Raw genomic sequence first — 20787 nt, forward strand, 5'->3', positions numbered from 1 at the left:
TTCTTTTTATCTAAGTTAATGTGAGAGATGGTTACTTGTATGCAAATTTGTGAAAAATGTATGCTGAACCTCTAACCAAAACTGGCATATGGCCAAATGAACTAATTTGGATACACATGAAAATTGGAATTTTCCATCTTCCCCATTAAATTTTTCCAACAAAATTTGCTGTTTCTCTCCAGCACTTCCCCATCCATGTCCTTATGCCAAAATGACTCTGTCACAATAGCTAAGTGAGCACTAGTGGTGGCGAGGAAACTGGAGACCAATTTAATCAAGATTTAGGTAAAGATGAAAAAAATTTAAGAAATTAAATAAAATCCATTGATAAATTCATAAGGTTTTGCTCTGCAGGGTCCTCCAGCAGCCTAGCAGTGGGAGGGCTGCACTTTCCAGAGTAGGCTGCAATTTGTTCTCCATAGCTTCTGGGGACAGCATAAGAAGAAAAGCACTTTAAATTGCAGCAGGACAGATTCAAGGCAAACATTAGGGTAAAGCTGCCTGTTTGCAAGATGAGCTGAGCAACAGCCAGCTGCTGGGGCCAGGGTCCCTCCCCAGGTGGGTGCTGTGAACAGGCCCAACAGATGCATCAGGCATGACTCAGGCTGAGCTGACCTGCAGCCACAGGGTATGGGGAAGGAGACGATCCCACAGAGCTCCTCTTTTTGCTGTAACTGTCATTTTGTAATCTGTTTTCTACCTAAATGGTGAATTAATATCTTTCATTTGGGTACTACTGTCCTTAGCTCCAGCTGCCAGTCTCTCATCCTTTTATTTATTTTCTTGATACACTGATTCAAATAAGTGTATTCTCCCATAGCCTTTCTCTGCTAGGCTAAACAAACGCATTTACCTACAATTATATTGATGGCTCATGCTTCTTAGGAGATCAGGATTCAGTTAATCCAACTGAACCATGATGGACAGGTCACTGATGTTTGGACCCTAGTCAATCCAGTTCTTTTAAAATAAGGGCCATGTTCCTCTTCTTGCCCTTGAGGTCCTGTCAAAGGCTTGTGGAGAGAGAGAGAGACTGAACAGCAGAGTCCTGAATTGTGGTACAGTTGCTCTTTCACTTGTGCTGATGTATCTGGAGTCAAGATAAGCAAGAGCTACTGCAGTTTCCTCATCTAAAAATCACATTATCTTGTTAAACAGTCCGATTAAGGCAGAAGTGACTCCCTCCTGTCCTTATTTTTTCTCACAGTTTGTTGTGAAGGTTAAAATATGACTGAGGATGATGGACTAATCAGCACCACAGATAGCTATATCAGTGTTTTCTTTTTAATTGGGATTTTTCTGATAGTTTCTTTAAAAGTACCTTTTTATTATTTGCCTGATCTTTGCTTTGGTGTACTATAATTCCATTTAGTACTAGGAATCTTAAAAAAACCATGCAACCCAACTGATCAATTGCATATTGATAATGGAAACAGCAGTCTATACAGTGAATGCTGCTTGCTAGCAATTTGTCCCTAAAGATACCTTCCCCTGAAGGTTTCATTCTGAGAAGCTCAGGGGTGCAGCAGTGAAATCAGTTTTCATCAGTGAAGGTTCAAGGCCTTGCGTTTAAATAGTAACAAGTTACTAAGTCACTTTGATGGAGAGAAACTTTAAGACAAAAATAGACCCAAATTAACTGGATACATCATTGTAAACAACTAAGCAGTAGTGTGCACACAATCAGTGCTGTCAGGACTGATTGCTCTTTCTAACACTTAGGCAGTCTAGACTCTCTAACCACAATACTGCTCTAAAAATTACCTAATCTCTTAGAGCTGTACGTTAAATACCACATGCCTGTTTATTGGTTTATGTCAAATTACTTTTCAAAACATTAATATAGGAGCAAAATACCAGGACTTTGGGGTAGCTCTTCCTATGCACCCTTGCCTTTCAGTAAATACAGGGTAGTCATCTCTTTTTCATCAATGTTGGGATGTCTCCAGTTGTTTTGCACTTGCTACTGGGTACGAAGCTACAGGCAAGCAGTCATGGTTTAGTGGGTGAGCTACATTATTTTCTTGCTTATGAGTTTAACTTCAACAGCATTTTTAAAGTCCTTTCAGTTTCTCAGGTGGCACATTCTGCAGCAGTGCACGGAGGTGTTGCTTAATAAATTCAGCAGTTAGACAGATGCAAGGAACATAGCAACTCCTAATTCATACAATGAGCTAATGGGAATTATTCTTCTACTAACCTGCAACTAAGGCCTGTCTTCTGCTCTAATTCTTTAGCCAAGCTTGTGAAAAAAGAACAAAAGCTGAGCCAGTCTGTTTAAAAGTTAATGAGAAGTATAGATTGCACTGGTACTGAAGTTTTCCATTTTCACTTTATTACAGTTGCTGACACCTCTGTCAAAATCTGTCTGTTAGCATTCTTTAGTGATATAAAGTATTCCCCTAAGTTGAGTTGGGAGCTGGAGTAGTGGTAGCATTCCCAAGTGATAGCAAAGCCAAGCTGGATGCAATCAAGGCAGTGTAATCCAGTTGGATATTGAAAGAATTTTCTATTTAGATTCCCTTTGGGTAGTGACAGTAATGGGTGAGTTCCTCAAATATAGCAGATTGTTGCCTCCCTCATGATGATTTCAAGAAATGGGCTCTGTCTGCAGCCAGTTACTGTCATGGGAAACCTCTAGTAAATGGATTTGGGGAATGGTTCCATCTACCTCATCTGAGACCACTTTGGTCACGAGCAAAGCGCAGATCCTGGCAGCCAGCAGTATTAACACTGCCTGAGGATGGGACCCTGACTCAGGTGTGCCACCATCACTGGGGTGGCTGGTGCCACACCAGCAGGTCTGCTCCCCATGCTTGCACCCAGTGCTGAGCCCTCAGTGGCTGTGGTCGCCTTGAGAGTAGCATGGCTCCACTACTAGAGCCTCTAAGTGCAGCCCTTCAGCACTTCCCTCTGCTCATCTCTTTCAGAGGCCACCTCTATTTAGGGGAAATTGTGACTTTGTCAGCCCTTAGTCATCATCATTGCACTAAATAATTGTACATGTTTCGGAACAATGAAACATGAACAACGAAGTTCTAAAGTAACAATGACTAGATTGAAAAATTATGAACATTTTTACTAAAGAGGATGTTTAATGAAAGACATTGTATAACGTCTATAAATCATAGTAAAAATAGAAACAGCTAGGAATGACATGAGTGACAAAATACTTCAAAGTCAAAAGCAGCATGCTCATGATTCAAAATAATGCTCAATATCTTTACATTTTTAAATCCAATTGTGTGAGCTTTAGAGGCAAAAATTTCCAGAGTTTTTATGGATGTGCATCAAAATATATGTTTGGGGTGGGTCCACAGGTGGAAGTGCCTCAGTCTGGGTTCATCCTGGATGCTCCCAGGTCTTTAGGCAGTCAGCTGGAGTTAAGGATGCTCAGCACTTCTTCCCCAAAATGCTAAAAAGATGAGTGAAGATTTAACAGGCATGAAACTCCTTCCCCACAAACAGCCCTTGCATGCACAGAGAGGTTTTGTTTTCTTCTGCATAATGTATTAGATTTATGCACTGGAACAACCTTTCAGCTGAAGGAAACCATAAGTTTGGATTAGGAGTAGCTAATTAAACTGACTTCTTCTAGCATTCAAGTCCCTTGAGAGACATCTTTACCACTTTACCAATAATTATAAGATAATTATTGCAGATGGACAGTTTTCTCTTTTGCAAAGTTGGACTGTTGAACAAGTTAAAAATGTAATGGACACCTTTAGTCCTTATGGAGGTGACACCAGAGCTAGATGAAGTTAAACAGAATTTCGCACTTAAGGTAGGGATTTAGCTGTAGCTTTTCTTCTTGAGGCATGGAAGAATATACTTCCCCCACCAGGGCTATAATTATCAAAGGGCTCATGAGTAAATCAGGCAATTAATTCAGGTATTTAAGTCAGATTTAAAACAAGCCTTTAAAGCAGCTTACCATGAGGGGTCTGATAATTTTTTCTTCTTAAGACATTTATTAGTTAGACTTCTATCACATTTTGATTAAAGTTCCCTTAAATTATTGCACAAGCTATAACTGAACGGAAGAATTGTTTCAACAGTATTCTTCTCCATTGTGTTTCATAACTGAAAGGTTTTGCCTAAAGCAGAACCTGAGGAAGCAAGATTTTTCTAAGGAGAAAGTAAAGAATTCCCTTCTAAAATGGCTGCAGTCTTTATCTGTTCTAAAAAACACAAAGCAGATAGTTGCTTCCAATTAGGGATGTATTGCAAAGTGCACTTACCTCCTTTTGTTGCAGCTGACTGCTGAGCAGAGTTGCAGAGTACCTCTTCATTCACTGGCATCTCAAAGTATTCCCAACTTTTTCACTTTCCAGCACTACAGGTGGGCCTCTGTCATCCCCAACAGCTGATCAGGCTTGCTTTGGATGAGCTTGGTGACTACTGATGGTCATGCTGAGGCAGAGAAGTTGTTGTCAATATCACTGGCAGCAGTGGGAGGTGGTGACCACCCCAAGCAGTGGAGAGGGGCAGGAAGGACAAGCTGTGGGGTGTAAAATGCTGTGGTCTTGGTGTCTGGGGAGAACAGAGGTGGTTTTGAATGGAGGGCTAACAGGGCCCTTTTGAGGTTGGATCTGCCCAGCTTCAAGCCCCTTGAAAAGTTTCAGTTATTCCAGCATTGAGGTGTTGATGCTGAGGCAGCTGGAATAAGGATTGCCTTGGAGGAAACCCAGAGGTGCTCACATGTGGGAATGCCCAGTGTAGCACCCAGCCACAGCAGAGACCTTGGTTGAGGGGGGAGTAAAATCTAGTGCCTCTCTAAAATAATCTGAACATAGGAAGTCTCATTAAAAATAAACATGCGGGTATCTAGTAATTTCACATTGCTTTTGCCTTACACAAAAAATACTCATGGCATATCCTTAATGACTTTTTCTAAATTATTATGTGCTCTCAACTCTTATTAAATTTTAATGCTGTTTTCTTCCAACATTTTTGCAATCAGCAATAAGAACATAATCCAAATTTTTCTAAAATATACAAATAGAAGAGTAATTTTTACCTCTGGGATTTCAATAAAGGAAGTGTGATTGCTGTTTTCAGGACCCTTTCATAACCAAGGATGAGGAGCCAGGCACTTACAGACCTTATGAACTTGGCCAGGAAATGGGAGTGTGGATCAACAACTCTGATGGTGTGACTCCTGCTGTTGGGCAGGTTGGTTTTTTAATTTTGTGATGCATTTTGTCTAGTGCTGCCTCAAAACAATAAAGCAGCAGTGTAATAGAAATGGGAAAATAACCAGGATTTACCTATGTAACCCCTAGGCCTGGCCTCCTGGAGATTCTGTGTTTCCTGACTACACCAACCCCAGGACAGTAGAATGGTGGACCCAGTTGTGTCTGGAGTTCAAGGATGTCCTTGACTACGATGGGATCTGGATTGTACGTCTCATTATATCTGCCCTCCCTTCTTTAAAAAAAAAAAGAAAATAAAGATTTTCACATCTTACTCTCTTTATCAAAGGATATGAATGAACCATCCAATTTCATGAGAGGCCAGTATCCTGGATGTGCTGATAATGAAATCAATAACCCTCCTTACATTCCTAGTAAGTAAAATAGTGTAATTTCATTTTCATGAATTATTCATCATTATATTTCAATTTTATAATTATATTTTATATAATAGAATATTATATTTTATAGTAAGATTTAATATTATAATTTCATTGGGAGGTTTTTTGTTTGTTTCTTTGGTTTTCGTGTTTGTTTTGTTTTCAACCTGGATAGGCTATATTTTAGGGAGAAAAAAAAATCCATTCCCTCTTTTTCCATCTTTCCCTGCCTGTTCTGTATGTTCAGTTACATATTCGTTCAAGACTCCAGTGGCTCAGCTTTGATGGAGTATCAAAACCAATCATTTTCCTCTGTCCAAGGTTCTGCCTTGCAACAGGACTAGAAAAATGACCTTTCTTGCTTTTCTCTGAGCAACTGGTCCACATCAGAAAAAGGGCAAGATACCTGCATACTGTAACTCAGCTACAGACTTACGGAGGGAGTAACCCTCTGCCTTGCCACTGCTAGTCTCAGAGATGGGCACTCTCTGCCTTCTCACAAACTGTGACAAGGGAGATAGTATCTCCCTGGTGCCTTAGTTCAATATATTTGCTTTCTCTTAGGAAAGAAATTTTCACTGTGTTACTAGAAATGGGCTAAAAATAAGTCTTAAAATACCTAAGCCTATGGGAAACTTATAGGAATGGGAAAATCTCTTCCAGTAACTGAGTTAATGATATGCTCATTCTTCCCCAGGAAGCCATGAGTACCTATGATTATTGCCAGTGGTGTGGCGGTTAATCCAGCCAACATTTCCCCAGGAATACCCAGCTGCCTGAGCAATGTTAATATGCAGCAGGAAGATGATACTTGGGAGGTGGAGTATTGGCAGTGGAGTATTGGAAATGCCCCTTTTTTCCCTTCAGGCTTTTGTACTCTCATGAGAATTCTAAATTTTCTTTATTAAATTGCAATTAATTTTTTTTACTTTGAATATAAGAGAAACAAAAACATAACAAAAGCATAACAAAATACTAGAAAGAGACTGTAATTTTTTTGAAAGCAGAAGCAGAGCTTTTAATGATGATTTTGGTGTTTGCTCTCTTTGTGGGGTAATCACTGCATACTGACCCTGTAGGTCTTGATCAAAGCCCAGGAACTGATGAGAATTTCCACCTTTGTCTTAAATTACCTTCATTTTTTGTCAGCTTTTAGAGCTGCAAAAGAGATGTAAGACACTGGGTGAACTGGCCAAAAGAGCAGAGCTCCCTTTACATCCCAAATAAAGGACTGAGAGCGAATCCGTGCAGTGGCTTCTGAGTCATGCAGCTGAGCTTTGTGAAGATTAGCACTGAAGTCTGAGCCACTAGAAGGGGTTCAGACCTGGAGCCCTACATGGCATGTAAGGACACTGAGAGATACTGAAGACAGGAGTGTTTTGAGCCCAGTTTCTCTGACATGAACATACATGAACTTCATGAACATATGCCCCTGCTTCTGCTTGTGACTCACAGTGTTAGAATGATGTAATGGAATCACAGATGGGTTTGTGTTAGAAGGGGCCTTCAAAACCATCTTGTTCTGGCCCCACTACCATGGACAGGGACACCAGACCAGGTTTCTCAAAACCCTATCCATCCTGGCCTTGAACACTTCCAGGCATGGGACATGTAGACAGTCTGTTTCAGTGTTTCATCACTCTCACAGGAAAGAATTTCTTTGTTGTATATAACAAAAACTTATTTTCTTGAAACCATTCCCCTCTGTCCTATGACTCCATGCCCTTCTAAAAAGTCCCTCTCTAGGTTTCTTGTAGGTACCATTTAGGTATCAGGAGGCTGCTCTAAGGTCTTCCCAGAGACTTCCCTGGTATTGGTCTCCCTTCTGCAGCCAGGAGCCTCAGGCGTTACATCCCAACATGCAGGGAGTCTGTTTTGAACCAGTGTTTAAGGGCTTTCTTTTCTATTTCACTTTATAGAATAGGTGCATGTTCTTAGCTGTTCAAGCCCTTGACTTATGTAGGTGTGAGAGGTGACCTCAGCTGTTTAGTCCATTAGGACTTTAAGACATTAGGACCTTCCTGGGGTTAGCAGAGTTTTGGGAGCTCACTATTGTCTTAGATGATTTCTTCTGTGCAAGTCCCAGTCTCAGAGGCTCAGACTTTTTGTCAGTGTAGCCTTCAACCTCTCTATCTAAATTTTATAACCATGATAACACCTAACCATGGTTTGAACTTCTAAAGCCAGATGCCCTTCAAATCTATTTTCTATAAAACACTTTATACTGACAATTAATATGCAATTGTAAAATAATCAGTATTACTGAGGCAGAATACAAAATACTGAGAATGAGAATGAAGCAGGAACCCATGATTCATGTGGTAGCATTTTCCCTCCTATCCCACCTTAAATTTATGGGGCTAATAATCAAGAACCACTGGGACATTGCATGTGACTTTCCTCAGAAACTTAGTGTCTTCTTCAAAGACATTTCGGTCAAAGTTACTTGGAAATTGCCTATAAATTATTTCTGATGTAGATCACCCACACTGGAGTCTTTGAGTCTAAAGAAGCAAACACAAGGATTGTAGCTGTAGTGGCACAGCAGGGCTGAGAGGCTAATGGGGTTTCAGGTACAGAGAAATTGTGATAATGAACTGCAACCATACAGAAAGTGTGATTAGGCAGGGAGATTGCTTGTTCATGGAGAAATATTTACAATAGTGCATGCACCTAATTAAGCATAAAAAAAAGAATTTTTAAGAACTCACATTCTTTTTTATTTTGAGAGAATTTTATAAGATTGGCAACTCCATCTCTAAAAATAAATATAATGTTGTCTCAGTTTGAAAGAGAGGTGTCTGCTAAGGAAGGCAGGAGCCTCTCTTGGAATGGAAAATGTAAACCCCTTCCCTCCAAATTATTGTAAGTTTCAAATTAAGGGGCTCTCAGGCAAATATATGAGAATAGGAATAACAGTTCTTTACTGGTAGGTATAATAAAGCAAGCAAACAGCAACAACCACAGCATTAACAGAACGACAAACCCAGTGACCCCTCCTCGGCCGCAGGCACTTTCCCCTTCGGTGCAGTTCCGGTCACAGCCAGCAGGGGCGCTGGTGGCTCCCGGCGGGCAGGGCAGGTGCGGTGATTCCCCCACGGCTGCAGGGGGCGCTGTGGGGCGGGCTCAGGGAGGACGCGGTAATGGCGGCTCACCCCAGACGGGAAGGGATGGAGGAGAGGCTTTGGTTCACAACCCCCTGGGGCAGCTGATCCTGACTCTTGAGATAAGAGAAGTGAAATGAGATTCCCTCCTCCCCTGAGCTTGATCACTCCTTTTGTTTTCTTAAGTACCCCGGTAGTGTTTCCTTGCAATTTATGGGAGAAAATTCCCTAACCAAGAGGAACAAAAGGAAAGAAGAAACCTAAGCCTCGACAAATATATAAACATCTGACCTGCCCAATTACTGCTGAACTTCATGTGGCATGTTAATAGTGGTTACCTGAAGAGGATGGAAATTTTTTGCACCAAGTGGGCTTTGCCAGCATCTCTTTGATATGGGATTGAAGACCAGGCATCATCTGTGCAATATTTTTGCAGTTTACTAAAATTTTTCATTGTGTAAAATAATATATTCTTAATTCAGAAAAGCAGAAATTTTCTTTCTGACTATTAGTTACTGAATACATGACACCTATACAGATGTTTTGAATTATTGGATGTAGAACTTGAAATTAATTATCAGTATTTACTCAGTCCTCTCCCCTCTCCAAGGACACGTGCCAGTCTGCAAGCAAGTATTTTTGGCTACGTGCTAACCTCAAATCTGTGCAGGTCTAGCACTTCAGCTTTTTTCTCTTCCCAAATCTTTTGGTGTTTTCCACCCCTAAATATATAGAAATGTGAAGAGATTGAATTGTGATGTATATGGTTTTACAGTGCTCTGTCATTCTCAGGCATCTCTGATCGTTCCCTGGCGCAAAAGACACTGTGTCCTGACTCCAAGACTTACCTTGGAGACCATTACAACACACACTCTCTCTTTGGCTGGTCACAGACAGAACCAACTTTCAAGTAAGTTTTCTAAATATTTCTAATCATATTCCTGGTGATTAAAATGCATTTTAAAGGCCATTGATGTTATCTGGAAAATCTGTAATAGTATTTAATAAGAAACAGACCCATGTTTTGTTTTATTGTTTGCCATTTAGTAAGAAGTTTCAAGAAAGAAGAACCTTGGAACAGAATCCTTTCTAATTTTACTTTTCTCAGCTAAATCAGGATATATGTGTAGGGCCTAACTTTTCAGCTGCTGCTTTTGTATATCTAGAATAAGATGCTCCTGTGCTCTGTTAGAGCTTCTTACAAGCATTTGCAGCAGAAGCAGCCTTGTGAGGTGTCCGGGCTATTTATCTCTCCCTTCACTACTGTGGTAGAGGAGTTTGTGTCACTGTCAGTGGAGAATCCAAACTGTACAGGTCTCCTGGCTGCTTCTGGAGCTGCCTCTGTTTCCTGGCAGGCAGTTTTGCAAATTGGCTTGAGGCTCAGTTGGTTCAGGAGGTCAGGGCTGCATTGCAGCACAGTTGCTGTCAGCTACTGTAAAACTCATTTTGCAGCTGGGAAGCACTCAAAACCAGCTTATGCAGGCAGGCTGTTGCTGTGGAAAGCTAGCTGTCGGATTAAATGAAATGGGCAAATCGTGCCTTTTCCAGCAGGGATTGAGCTAAAACACTGGGAAATTTAATACCACAATGGAAGAGCCAAAGCGGGGGTCCATGTGTGTCCTGTTTCAGCATTTAGCATTCATTTCCAGAAGCTGGATTCTGATAGTTGATTCTGATCCAGAGGACATGGTTAAGTGAGCCTAATTCTGGTGTTGATGCGTTTGTATTTTATATGCCAAGTCCAGGGCAATGGAAGCCCTGGGAAAAGCCAGGAGTAATTTGCCAGCTCTTATGGGTCTGGCTGAAGCACAGTTCTGTGTTTGAGAGAAAGAACAGGAAGGCTTTGAACCCTGGACTTCTTACCATGGTTTGTGGGGCCCTATTCCCCAGTCTTCAGAGAGATCCTCCCAACAAACTTATTTTGCTTGGCTAAGTGTGAAGAAGACCACCAAAAGTATATGCAGAGGTTGATTTTGCTGTAATGCTGGAAAACTTTGGTGGAGTATTTTTCATACATATTCGTTTGGGTTTCTCAAATACATTTCTTTTCAAGGCTGGTTGTATATCCTTTCTGCAGTCACTCTTCACAAAGAATATATTAAATGAAATTACTGACAGGAATATTTAGCACCCAGCATGAATTGCAGGATATTGGATGAAAATGAATTACAACTTCATAATCATATTTAAAAAAAACCAAATCTAAAAATTATTCTAAGGCAGACAGAGAATAGGAAGTGTGTCACCTGGCCTTTGTCAAATGGTTTGATTTGAATACATGAACTAGCAGCAATCAGTTCGTGCATAGCTTAATGCCGAGACTTATTTGAACATGATATCCTGTAAATAATTTAAATCAACAAATGCATTTGACAACATTAAGACCTGTTCTGCAATGGTTTGTGAAAGACTGAAATTATTCAATAAATTACTTGTTACAAATTGTTTATGCAGCTCTAGATCATAGTTGCGTTGATCTGATATTGCCCTCATTAGCACCTGTATTTGCAAATGGAGCCAAAGACAGCCAGAGGAGAGCACTCCTGCTCAAGACATCCATGAAGGGCTCCAAAATAACATTTATACAAAGCACATGGAGTCTTGTGCAGTTATTGGCCCAAGAGTGCACCCGCAAACCAGAACCAACAGGTCCCTTGCTGTTCAAGAATTGCACCTCTTGCTACATATGGCCCCTAAGGTTAATACATTCAGTCTTCCATTGAACCTGTTGGATTTTTGTTTTTGCTTCAGAAGCAAGTGCTGAAGCACTTTAAAGTCTCTGTGCCATTACAGGCCCAAGAGCAGTTGGACCATTATGAATATGAGTGAAAGAACTCTTGATGAAATCTCATTAAGAAAAGGGAGAAAGAAATAGATGGTGAACAACATGGTTAATATTTCATGCTAGGATTTCCTAGAGAATCTAAATTGTGTTGCCCAAATAATATTAAAGCAGAGTGGAAGCTGAGTTCCTGCAATATAAAATACTGCAGTTTATACTTATGTAAAAAGAGGATTTTTGTAATGGATTTGTTAGTAAGGCACATTCCTTGATTTTCTGGTGATGCAGCAAAATTATTTTCAAAAAGGAAAGATAAATTCATTGTACCACTAATTCTGTAATGAAACCTCATGTATCAAAAAGGACAGGAAACCAGAGAAAATACTACAAGGATGGAGTGGCATTTTTAATGATTACAGATTTGTTTTCTATGTTGATTATTTATTTTTTATAAGATGTTTAGATATAATTTTGGTATTTTTGTGTGGTTTTGGTTTTTTGGTTTTTTGGTTTTTTGGTTTTTCTGTTTTGTTGGGTTTTTTATGTTTTTAATTCCTGGGTATTGGAACTTTATTTACCAATACAAATTTCTAAATAAATCCTGTCTTGAAAAAAATGCTTATTGTATTGTTTTTTAGGAACTCATTGGACAATTAATTAAATATTCAAGTATAGGAAGGAAATTACGATTTGAATTTTCATTTTGAGACACTGCTGAGAATAAATTATTTTTTAGGAAGACTGAAAATACCTGAGACAAATTGTTTAGTGAATCAGATAGGGGTTTTTTTTTGTTTGTTTGTTTTGGTTTTGTTTTGTTTTGGCCACTGTGTAAATCTTCCTTTTATTTGCGGTTTTGCAGCCACATTTTCATGTGAGTAGCGATAGCAATAATAATTGTCTCATGAATAATACCCTTTCAGATAAAATTGTGCCTGAACGCTTAGGTTGATTACAAGATGCTTTGGTTACCATTCTTGTTTTTGATGATCTCATTCTATTTCTTTGCAGTGCTGTCCAGCAGGCAACTGGGAAGAGGCCGTTTGTCTTGAGTCGGTCCACGTTCGTTGGCAGTGGGAAGCACAGTGCTCACTGGCTCGGTGACAACTTCTCCCAGTGGAAGGACCTGCGCCGCTCGGTCATTGGAATCCTGGAGTTCAACCTCTTTGGCATTCCCTATGTAAGTCTGGCATCCTCTAGGCAGGTCCTGACTTATACACAATATCACTTCAAATTAACTCAAATGTTTTCTGAAACAAGCCACTTGAGGTGGCCAGCAGTAACAGCCTCCACAGCCTAAGGAACTGCAGATTAAAAGGCTAAATGTCAGTCTCGGCTGCTGCAGGGAAACAAAAACAGCACTGCAGGATTTGGACTGACTTAATGTATGCCATCCAAAGCCAATCTCTTTGTATTATGTATCCTATGATTAGGGCTCCTTCATATATTTCTAGGTTTGTGAGTTGGGATGGAGAATTTGTAGAATTACTGAAATACAGGCAGATCTTCCACAGTGAACTTAGTGCTCTAGGAGACAGTACAACCTCAGTCAGAGGAAAATTCGTATTGTTATAGAGCATTCTTATGAAGTAATCAGAAACAGGGATTTCTTTCCAAAAATTATTTTTGTTAGCCCATTTCTGTACTCTCTCATTTTTGGGCCTCAGTCACAATCACAAACACAATTTTAATTTTCCTTAGATTGGTGCTGATATCTGTGGGTTTAACTACAACACTACCTACGAACTCTGCCTGCGCTGGATGCAGCTTGGCTCTTTCTATCCGTTTTCCAGGAATCACAATGCAGAAGGAAACAGTGTAAGTAAACAAAGCTACATAAAGCTGTAGCCTATGATTACAGTTATGTGGACAGTGGTTTGTATTACTTTCTCCAAAATTAACCTGCCATTTTTGGGTAAACCGGAGCAGTGGGTGAAAAGGAGTGCTGCACCGAGAGCAGGAATTACAGTGAAATGTAAATTTTTTCCATTCATAATGTAAAGATAACATAGAAATGCCGGTCTTCTCACGCTGTTGGTAAAATACATCTATTTCATCTTTTACCTACTGAAGCCCAGGTTTTATTTAAGAGCCAGTGAGTATCAGTGTATCTTCCTGGTCCCTTGATTGCTACAACTTTTGTTTCAATACTTCTGTAATTATAGTGAGATTGCAGGGAAGGGAGAGAAATCATTATACACCATCCTTGCTGTTTAAAAACAAGTTACAAACTAGTGAAAATTCCAAGGAGTGGCACCAGTAGTGACATCATTATCAGCCAAGAGGCAACCAAGACCAGAAAAGGCTAATGAGCCCATGAGATGAATGAAAAAGTGCAGCCTTAGTCCAGATCCATGCCCTGGGTTCAACATCATAAAAGTCCTTTAAAGACATGTTGCAACAGAAAGAAGTATCAGAAGATTTCTAGCTATGAAGTTTGAAGGTCTTGCAGCCTTCATAATTATTCTGTGTTTAACTGCAACCGTGATGAAATGGTTCTGCTTGTTCAATAAATGTTTGGGGTTTTTTCCTTCTGTAAACTGATCTGTGCAATGCTGGAGCTCAGGTTATTTGCTAACCTTCCATTTCTTTGAAGTTGCATCATCAAAATGCTGCAACATTTACACTCCCAGGAAGACCTTCGTCTCTGCATGAAAGTATGATGAATGTTCAGGAATTGGGCAAATGCTGGACTAATAAACTATAGTACTATCATTAAGAGGGTCAGGTATTAGCCTCTAGATCCCTGAGGTATTTCTTTGTAGAAGAACAAATGTCTGTGAGATATTAGCTGTTGCTGTTGTGAAATATTTTCTATTTGTCTCTCCACTAAAGTTAGAGGTGTGTGTGTATGTAGATATATATATATATATATATATATATATATATATATATATGTATATACATACATACATATATATATATATATATATATGTGTGTGTGTGTGTGTGTATGGTTGCTTGGCCCTTTGAGCATGCAGAGTCTGACCTGGGTGAGTGGGTATCAATCTCATATGTACAATTCAATAAACAAGAAGAGAGCAGTGGGTCTATATGATGGGTGCTGCAACTCAGAGAAATATTTCGTTTTATTGGATTACTTAAATCCGTTTGAAATATCGTGTTCAGGGAAAGAAATGAACAGGCATTTTGGGTGACTCAGCATCATCTAAGAAGTCTGACTGTTTTTTTGTGAAATTAAGCAGTGTTTGTGCAGTGTTTGTACAGTGTCAGAACACTGGAAAAAATATAGTGCAGTTTTTGAAATAATAGATGGATGCTCTGGAGCTCAGAGCCAGCAGGGAGTATTCTTAGTGAATAATTCTGACATGAACATAATAATGGTGAAATTTTACTTAAATATTGAATTTAATTAACATTTGGTTAGTGTTAAAATAAAATCTTAAATACCCACATTGCCTAATTCATTGGGTATTTCAAACAGTTTAATTAATATTTTTCTTGTCTGAAAAGCACTAGATAATATAAAAAGCTTTGTTACTTCTGTTACTTTTGTGTTTCATTATCCTTGGAATTCATCATATAGTCTTCAGCTTTAATGAGAAAATTAAGTACTCTGGAGTGATTTCATGAAGGAGAAAGGGAGCCATGTGATTTGTAAGCTGGCTGTTTAGCACTGAGGAGGTTGACAGGAGGAATTAAAGATGTAACTCTTACCCATATCAGCACTGCCCTTGGCTGCGTGCTCTGCCTGCCATCCCAACAGAGAGTCAAGGTTGGTTGGAGTAAGACCAAAGCCAGCCAAAGAATACAGAGAGACTGCTCCAACCTGCCCCCTTGATGGTGGGACCCAGTGCATGCCCTGTCTCACAGGAGAGCAGTGCTGGCAGTGAGGAGCTGAGGGGCACTGATGATGTGTGGGTGTACTGTCACAGAATCACAGAATGTGTAGGTTGGAAGAGACTTCAAGATCATGAAGTCAAACCCAGACCTAACACCTCAACTAGATCATGGCATCGAGTGCCACATCTAGTCTCTTTTTAAACACATCCAGGGATGGTGACTCCACCACCTCCCCGGGCAGACTATTCCAGTATTTAACCACCCTTTCCATGAAAAACTTCTTCCTAATATCCAACCTGTATTTCCCTTGACGAAGCTTAAGACTGTGTCCTCTCGTTCTGTCAGTTGCTGCCCTGTCTGTCAGGGCATCCTAGAATGGGACACACAGGAGGAGAAGTCAAGTTTCTTGAATGGATAAAATGTTTTCTGTACCACACACAGTGAGTTTGTTAACACCTGTTGGCTTCAGCAGGGTTATGAGTTTACTCTTTTAAGTAGACCATGTAATTATGACCAATCATAATCATGACCAATGTAATTATGCTTTTGACTTTTATGCAGATTATCAGTCTTCCTTTTTTCCTGTGTTTCATCTCCTTTGTCTGAAAGGGCTGCATCTCCAAAAAAAAAAAATTTCTAGATGCAGAGTATCTGTTCCTGAGCATAGGCATGGAGTCCCAGCTTCCCTCTCCTCACAAGGTTAGAGGTGGTTGGAGAGGGCGTACATACATTATGGTGGGGCCTGATCTTTTTGAACTCACTGGAATTTTTTCAAGTTCAGAATTTTATAAAAATTTTAGTTTGGGAATAACGGATGTTGTTCTTAATACATCTTGCAGTTTGCAAATGAGTGCTTTTTCTTATTTAAACACTCAGTTCTGTAGCATCGTGCCAGCCGCAGCTCTCCTTACGTTGCACACAGCTTCTCTGCTGAGTTTGTTTCAATGCTCAGGACAAATCTAAACTTTTCCCAAACAGGAACAAGACCCAGCTGTGTTTGGAGATGCTTTTGCCAAGATATCTCGTGCTACTCTTCGGATCAGATACTCCCTGCTGCCATACTTATACACCCTGTTCTACGAGTCTCATGTTCACGGGGGCACGGTGGTGCGCTCACTGATGCACGAGTGAGTTTGGAGTCTCTTTTTAATTGTAATTTTCTCACAAAGTAGTTGAGCTCTTAGGTATGTATTGGTTGATATTCTTAGGAGAATAGTCACAGTATTACTATTGCGTGGTCTCTTCTAAAAGAACAGTCGAACAGTTAAATCAATCTAGTTATGTGCACAAAGATAACTCTTAATACATGCAATTAACTTCCATTAATATATCAGTTGTATTTGTTTCAGGAGGAGGAAAAAGAGTAACCTAAGAAAGAGGAATTCTGAAAATTTCTAGTCTTAGGGAAATATATAGTTCTTTATTATTTCAAAAGCGAGAGTCACATACCTGTATTTTCTTTATTTGAATGAAATCAATGAAATCTGTATTCTGATCCAGAATGCTAAAAGGCCTCATACAGAGTGTCCAATGATCCATAGTATTTGGGTTTTTTCCAATTTAGCACTTGCATCTGCATGCTATCTATGAAACTCACATCTGTGTCCACAAATTGCACAGAGAAAACAGAGATGTTTGAGTGTAGAAGCAGGTGCAAAACTGAGATTAATAAATGCAGACTGAAAAGCCCCTTTGAAAATTGAACTCAGATTTTTGGAACAACTCATTTTTTCTCTTTGGAAGAAGGAGAAATGCAGCTGAGGTTTAGTTTCCCTGTCCTCATCTTTTAATTAGTTTTTTTTTACCTGCTTTTGGTTGATTTTCCACTTCAGAATGCTTTATGCAAAGACTTGAGCAAAAGGAGTGCGAACAATACATACGAAAGCCTGAAACTCTGCCACAATTTCATTTCATTGGTGCAGGCTAGGTCATAGACTGCTTAATGTTCTTTTTTTGTCTTTAGGTTAAAAATACTCTGGTTAAATCGTAAGATATTTTTTGCAAATAAACTGAAGTTACACTAAAGTGCAGAGCATTGAAGTATGGAAAGGATATGCACAAAATCTGTTTTGTTTACTCAGCATGATGGTTAACTAATAAATTTTAAAAGCAGTATCCGTCCTCTTTTACTCAGCAATATCATTTTACTAGATAAAATTAGGGAGAATTTTATAGGTACTCATAACTTACAATTGGCTATATGCTATTTCAACTATTTATTTTAGGTTTATTTTTGCTTAATGTGATTTGTGTTAATACTGGATATGCCCAAGTTAATTTTGGCATTAACATAAGCTAATCTCTGCTTATACAGAATTACTTTAGTGTTATTAAAGCTGGCTTTCTGGCCATTACCAGCATACCTGTACTCTAAGTGGGCCATATCCACATTGGTAAATTTCCAAATTTGCTTTGATTAAAGTTGAAGAGCAGTCTCAGATGTACCAGTAGAGGCTTCTGTCAGATGAAACTGAGCTGAGAGGTTCACTACAGACACTGATGGGAGCTTTGTCAACAGGACCAGAGTGGGATTACTAGGAACTAAAACCTCTCAAATGCATGTAAGTAGGGTAGGCATCAAGAGATCTACACAAACTGTTTCCCTGCCCAGTGCCCCTACTGACATCCTAGTCCCATTGCTTGCTAATGTTGCCAGAGCTAGATCCTAAAATGGCTTAGAAATGTTTCTTACTACTACTAGTTAATTCTGGTTACTATTATTCACTGTTATTACTAAATGTGTATTTCTTACTATTTCTAATTAATACTAAGCGGTTTAGTAGTGGGGCTGCCCAAGTAGAGAAAGTGACCCAGATGCTAACAAGAGGAGAAATGTGGAGTTTTGAGAAAGAGAACTGAAAGAGAATTTTCAGTGTATGAATGATGAAAGTTTACATCAGCCTTGCCTCTTACTTGTAAAAAATACAAAGAAAAACTAAAAAACTCCTGCATTAGTTTTTCAGGTGAAGTTCTTATGAGTTTGGAGTCTTTACCATGAAAACAATTGTACCCAGGCAGGAAGTCTCCAAGCAGCAGCTATTTTATGTGGACATTTCATTCCATTTAGAGGCTCGTTTCAAGTAACAAGCAAGAACAACATCCCAGTGGATTCTTTTAAGTGTATTTGATGCCTCAGAGGCTTTCACTCTGTAAAGCAGAGGCATCGATATCTCAGGTATCCAAAAAAGACCATGAGGTGGCAGTCCATTAGAGGAAGAGAAAGTTGTGTTTAATGGCTAACCAGCAGGGAAATATGACAGAAAAGAGGCCAGCATCTAACCAGAGGAAGCAGTAGATGGAATTCAATACCTTTCGTAGATGACAGCATGCTTTAATGGCTTGTATTTTCAAAATAGGAAAGTTCATTTGTTTGCTGAATTTATGCTAGGGGTTGCTATAATTGCAAGAGAAAATTGTGCTGAGTTAAAGGGTGAGAAGCTTGTTTCCATGTACAAATACCATTGATTACTCTTTTTTCATAATTTCTTCATCAACTTTTTGTCCTGCAATCTCCCACAACAAAATATATTTTATTACACTGAAATTGAAAATACAGAGAACCTATTGAGATGACAAGAAAAATTCAGGTTTTATATTTCAAAAACTTCAGGACAAGGTAATTAATCAAAATCCATGATCTGTTTTAAACATTTACAAAGTATTATGACAAAATGCAATAATGTTCAAGATTAGGGTGTCCAAAAGAGCTACTGTTCAAGACAGAAAAAGAAACTCTGAACAAACTGAGATTTCTTTCAAGCAGATCCCAAGGCATGCCTTCAAGAACATTTTAAGTTCCATGTAGTCCTCTAAGTTTGCAATATTTTAGAAATCCAAGCACTCAAGAGGTCTCTTTTTATTGCAAAGTTATCTTTACTTATTTGGGGAAGTTTCTGTAAGCCTGGGTTGGGTGCAGTGTATGTCTTTGCCCTGAGCAGGCAGGGTGTCAGAGCAGGGCACTGACCCTGAGCCACTCTGCTCCAGCCGGTGTTCAACAGAGACCTGGCTTTAGACAGGGGCAGCTGCAAAGTCCGTGAAATAGACAGAATAAAGGAATTTTTAAACAAGGAGTTTATATGTCCTTAGAGAATACTATGTAAATATGCAATGACTAGCGTGCATTTGTCAAAAATGCATGAAAAAACAGACCAGTTGCCATTTCTGACAAGGTCACAGGGCTGTTGGAGGGGCAAAGGGCAGAGGAGTAGCAGAAGTCAGGAGGTACAAGATACCTTGATTTTAGGAGGATTTGAAACATGGAATTTTTGTCCATGTGGCGTTTTTATAAGAACTGGGATCCATTAATTATTTCCTCAGGAAGAGACTTACAGATGATGGAAAACCTATTTAAATTCTCAAGGATTTTATGCTGGATGAAGGAAGGTTCCTGAGTTGGGAAGGATCTCTCTTCTTTGCTATTCAATATTTTCATTAGCTGATGCATGGTGGAATAGAGATCTCTTCCCAAGAGAAGGCAGGTGATGCCTGGCAAATGGGACTGTGATCATTCTGGAGAACATGATCGGAATCCAGAACAATTTTGGTGCATTGAATAAAATGGATTGAATTCCATAGTCTTTTCATCTGTTCAGTAGGGGTAGCTAAAAAGCACAATATATATGAGTGTTGCTCTGTGTTTGTCTTGCAAATAATTTCAAATGTAGATCTGTGAAAGGTGTGGGAGGCCAAATCCAAGGATTTTCACAAATGTTTTAGATCCTAGAGCACAGTGTTTTTCCTCTGTGTTCCTTCTCCTGGGCCTGGCCCCTATCCTGTTCATTGGCTCCCACAATGAAGTCTCAGCCCACTGAACAGAATTGTTTTCCTCTGTTGCTGTTCTGAAAAGAAATCAGCTTCATTTTGTGAGAGTTCTGGTCTGCTTTGGGATGGTAGGTGCTACTAAAATATCTGATTCTCTTTTGGCATTCCTTCGATCAGGAAAATATTTGGCTGTGTTGAAAGATACTTTAAGGAAGCAGATTTCTTGTCACAGTGAGTAATATCAAAATATTTGGCAAATTCTAATGACTGTGAATTGACATTGTGTATTTCATTTTCAAAATAGATTTACCTCTGATCAGGAGACTCATGGAATAGATACTGCCTTCCTTTGGGGACCTGCCTTTATGATTGCTCCTGTTCTTGAAGAGGCAAGTACTGTAATTAAAAATGCCATGATACTGAAAAAAGAAAAGAATGGTGCTCAGGGCATTGGATGACATTCAGAGCATGTTTGCTCATATCCATCCCTTTCTACTCTCCACTGTCAAAGCTTGCAGACACATCTGAGCTTCTTAGTACTTGAAGTGGGAGGATGAAAGTGAGGGCCCAGCCTTTCCCTTTTGCTCCAAGTGAAGAATGGATGTAAAGAGGCTGGATGTTGCCCCTCACGTGCTCCTGTTATTGTGCTGGCAGCAGTCTCCAAGGACACACACAGAGCAGTAATCGTCGAGGAAACACACAGATATGAAAGCAAACTGGTTTCTATATTACTGCTCACCCACAGTGTTTTGGAACTGCAA

General features: G+C 39.5%; 1 protein-coding gene across 1 annotated transcript in view; it reads left to right on the plus strand.

Moving 5' to 3' along the window:
* LOC136290072 (sucrase-isomaltase, intestinal-like) overlaps positions 1-20484 on the plus strand; it is a 46414-nt gene extending 25930 nt beyond the window's left edge. Inside the window, exons 10-17 of the mRNA XM_066184514.1 lie at positions 5062-5175; positions 5286-5402; positions 5485-5569; positions 9472-9589; positions 12473-12641; positions 13163-13279; positions 16244-16392; positions 20331-20484. Coding sequence (XP_066040611.1) covers positions 5062-5175; positions 5286-5402; positions 5485-5569; positions 9472-9589; positions 12473-12641; positions 13163-13279; positions 16244-16392; positions 20331-20484 — 1023 coding nt within the window. The remainder of the gene's footprint in view (positions 1-5061; positions 5176-5285; positions 5403-5484; positions 5570-9471; positions 9590-12472; positions 12642-13162; positions 13280-16243; positions 16393-20330) is intronic.
* Positions 20485-20787: the final 303 nt, after the last annotated feature.

The sequence above is a fragment of the Chamaea fasciata genome, unplaced genomic scaffold, assembly GCF_029207755.1.
Source record: "Chamaea fasciata isolate MVZ Bird 193981 ecotype frontalis unplaced genomic scaffold, bChaFas1.0.hap1 SCAF_5, whole genome shotgun sequence".
Classification (NCBI taxonomy): domain Eukaryota; kingdom Metazoa; phylum Chordata; class Aves; order Passeriformes; family Sylviidae; genus Chamaea; species Chamaea fasciata.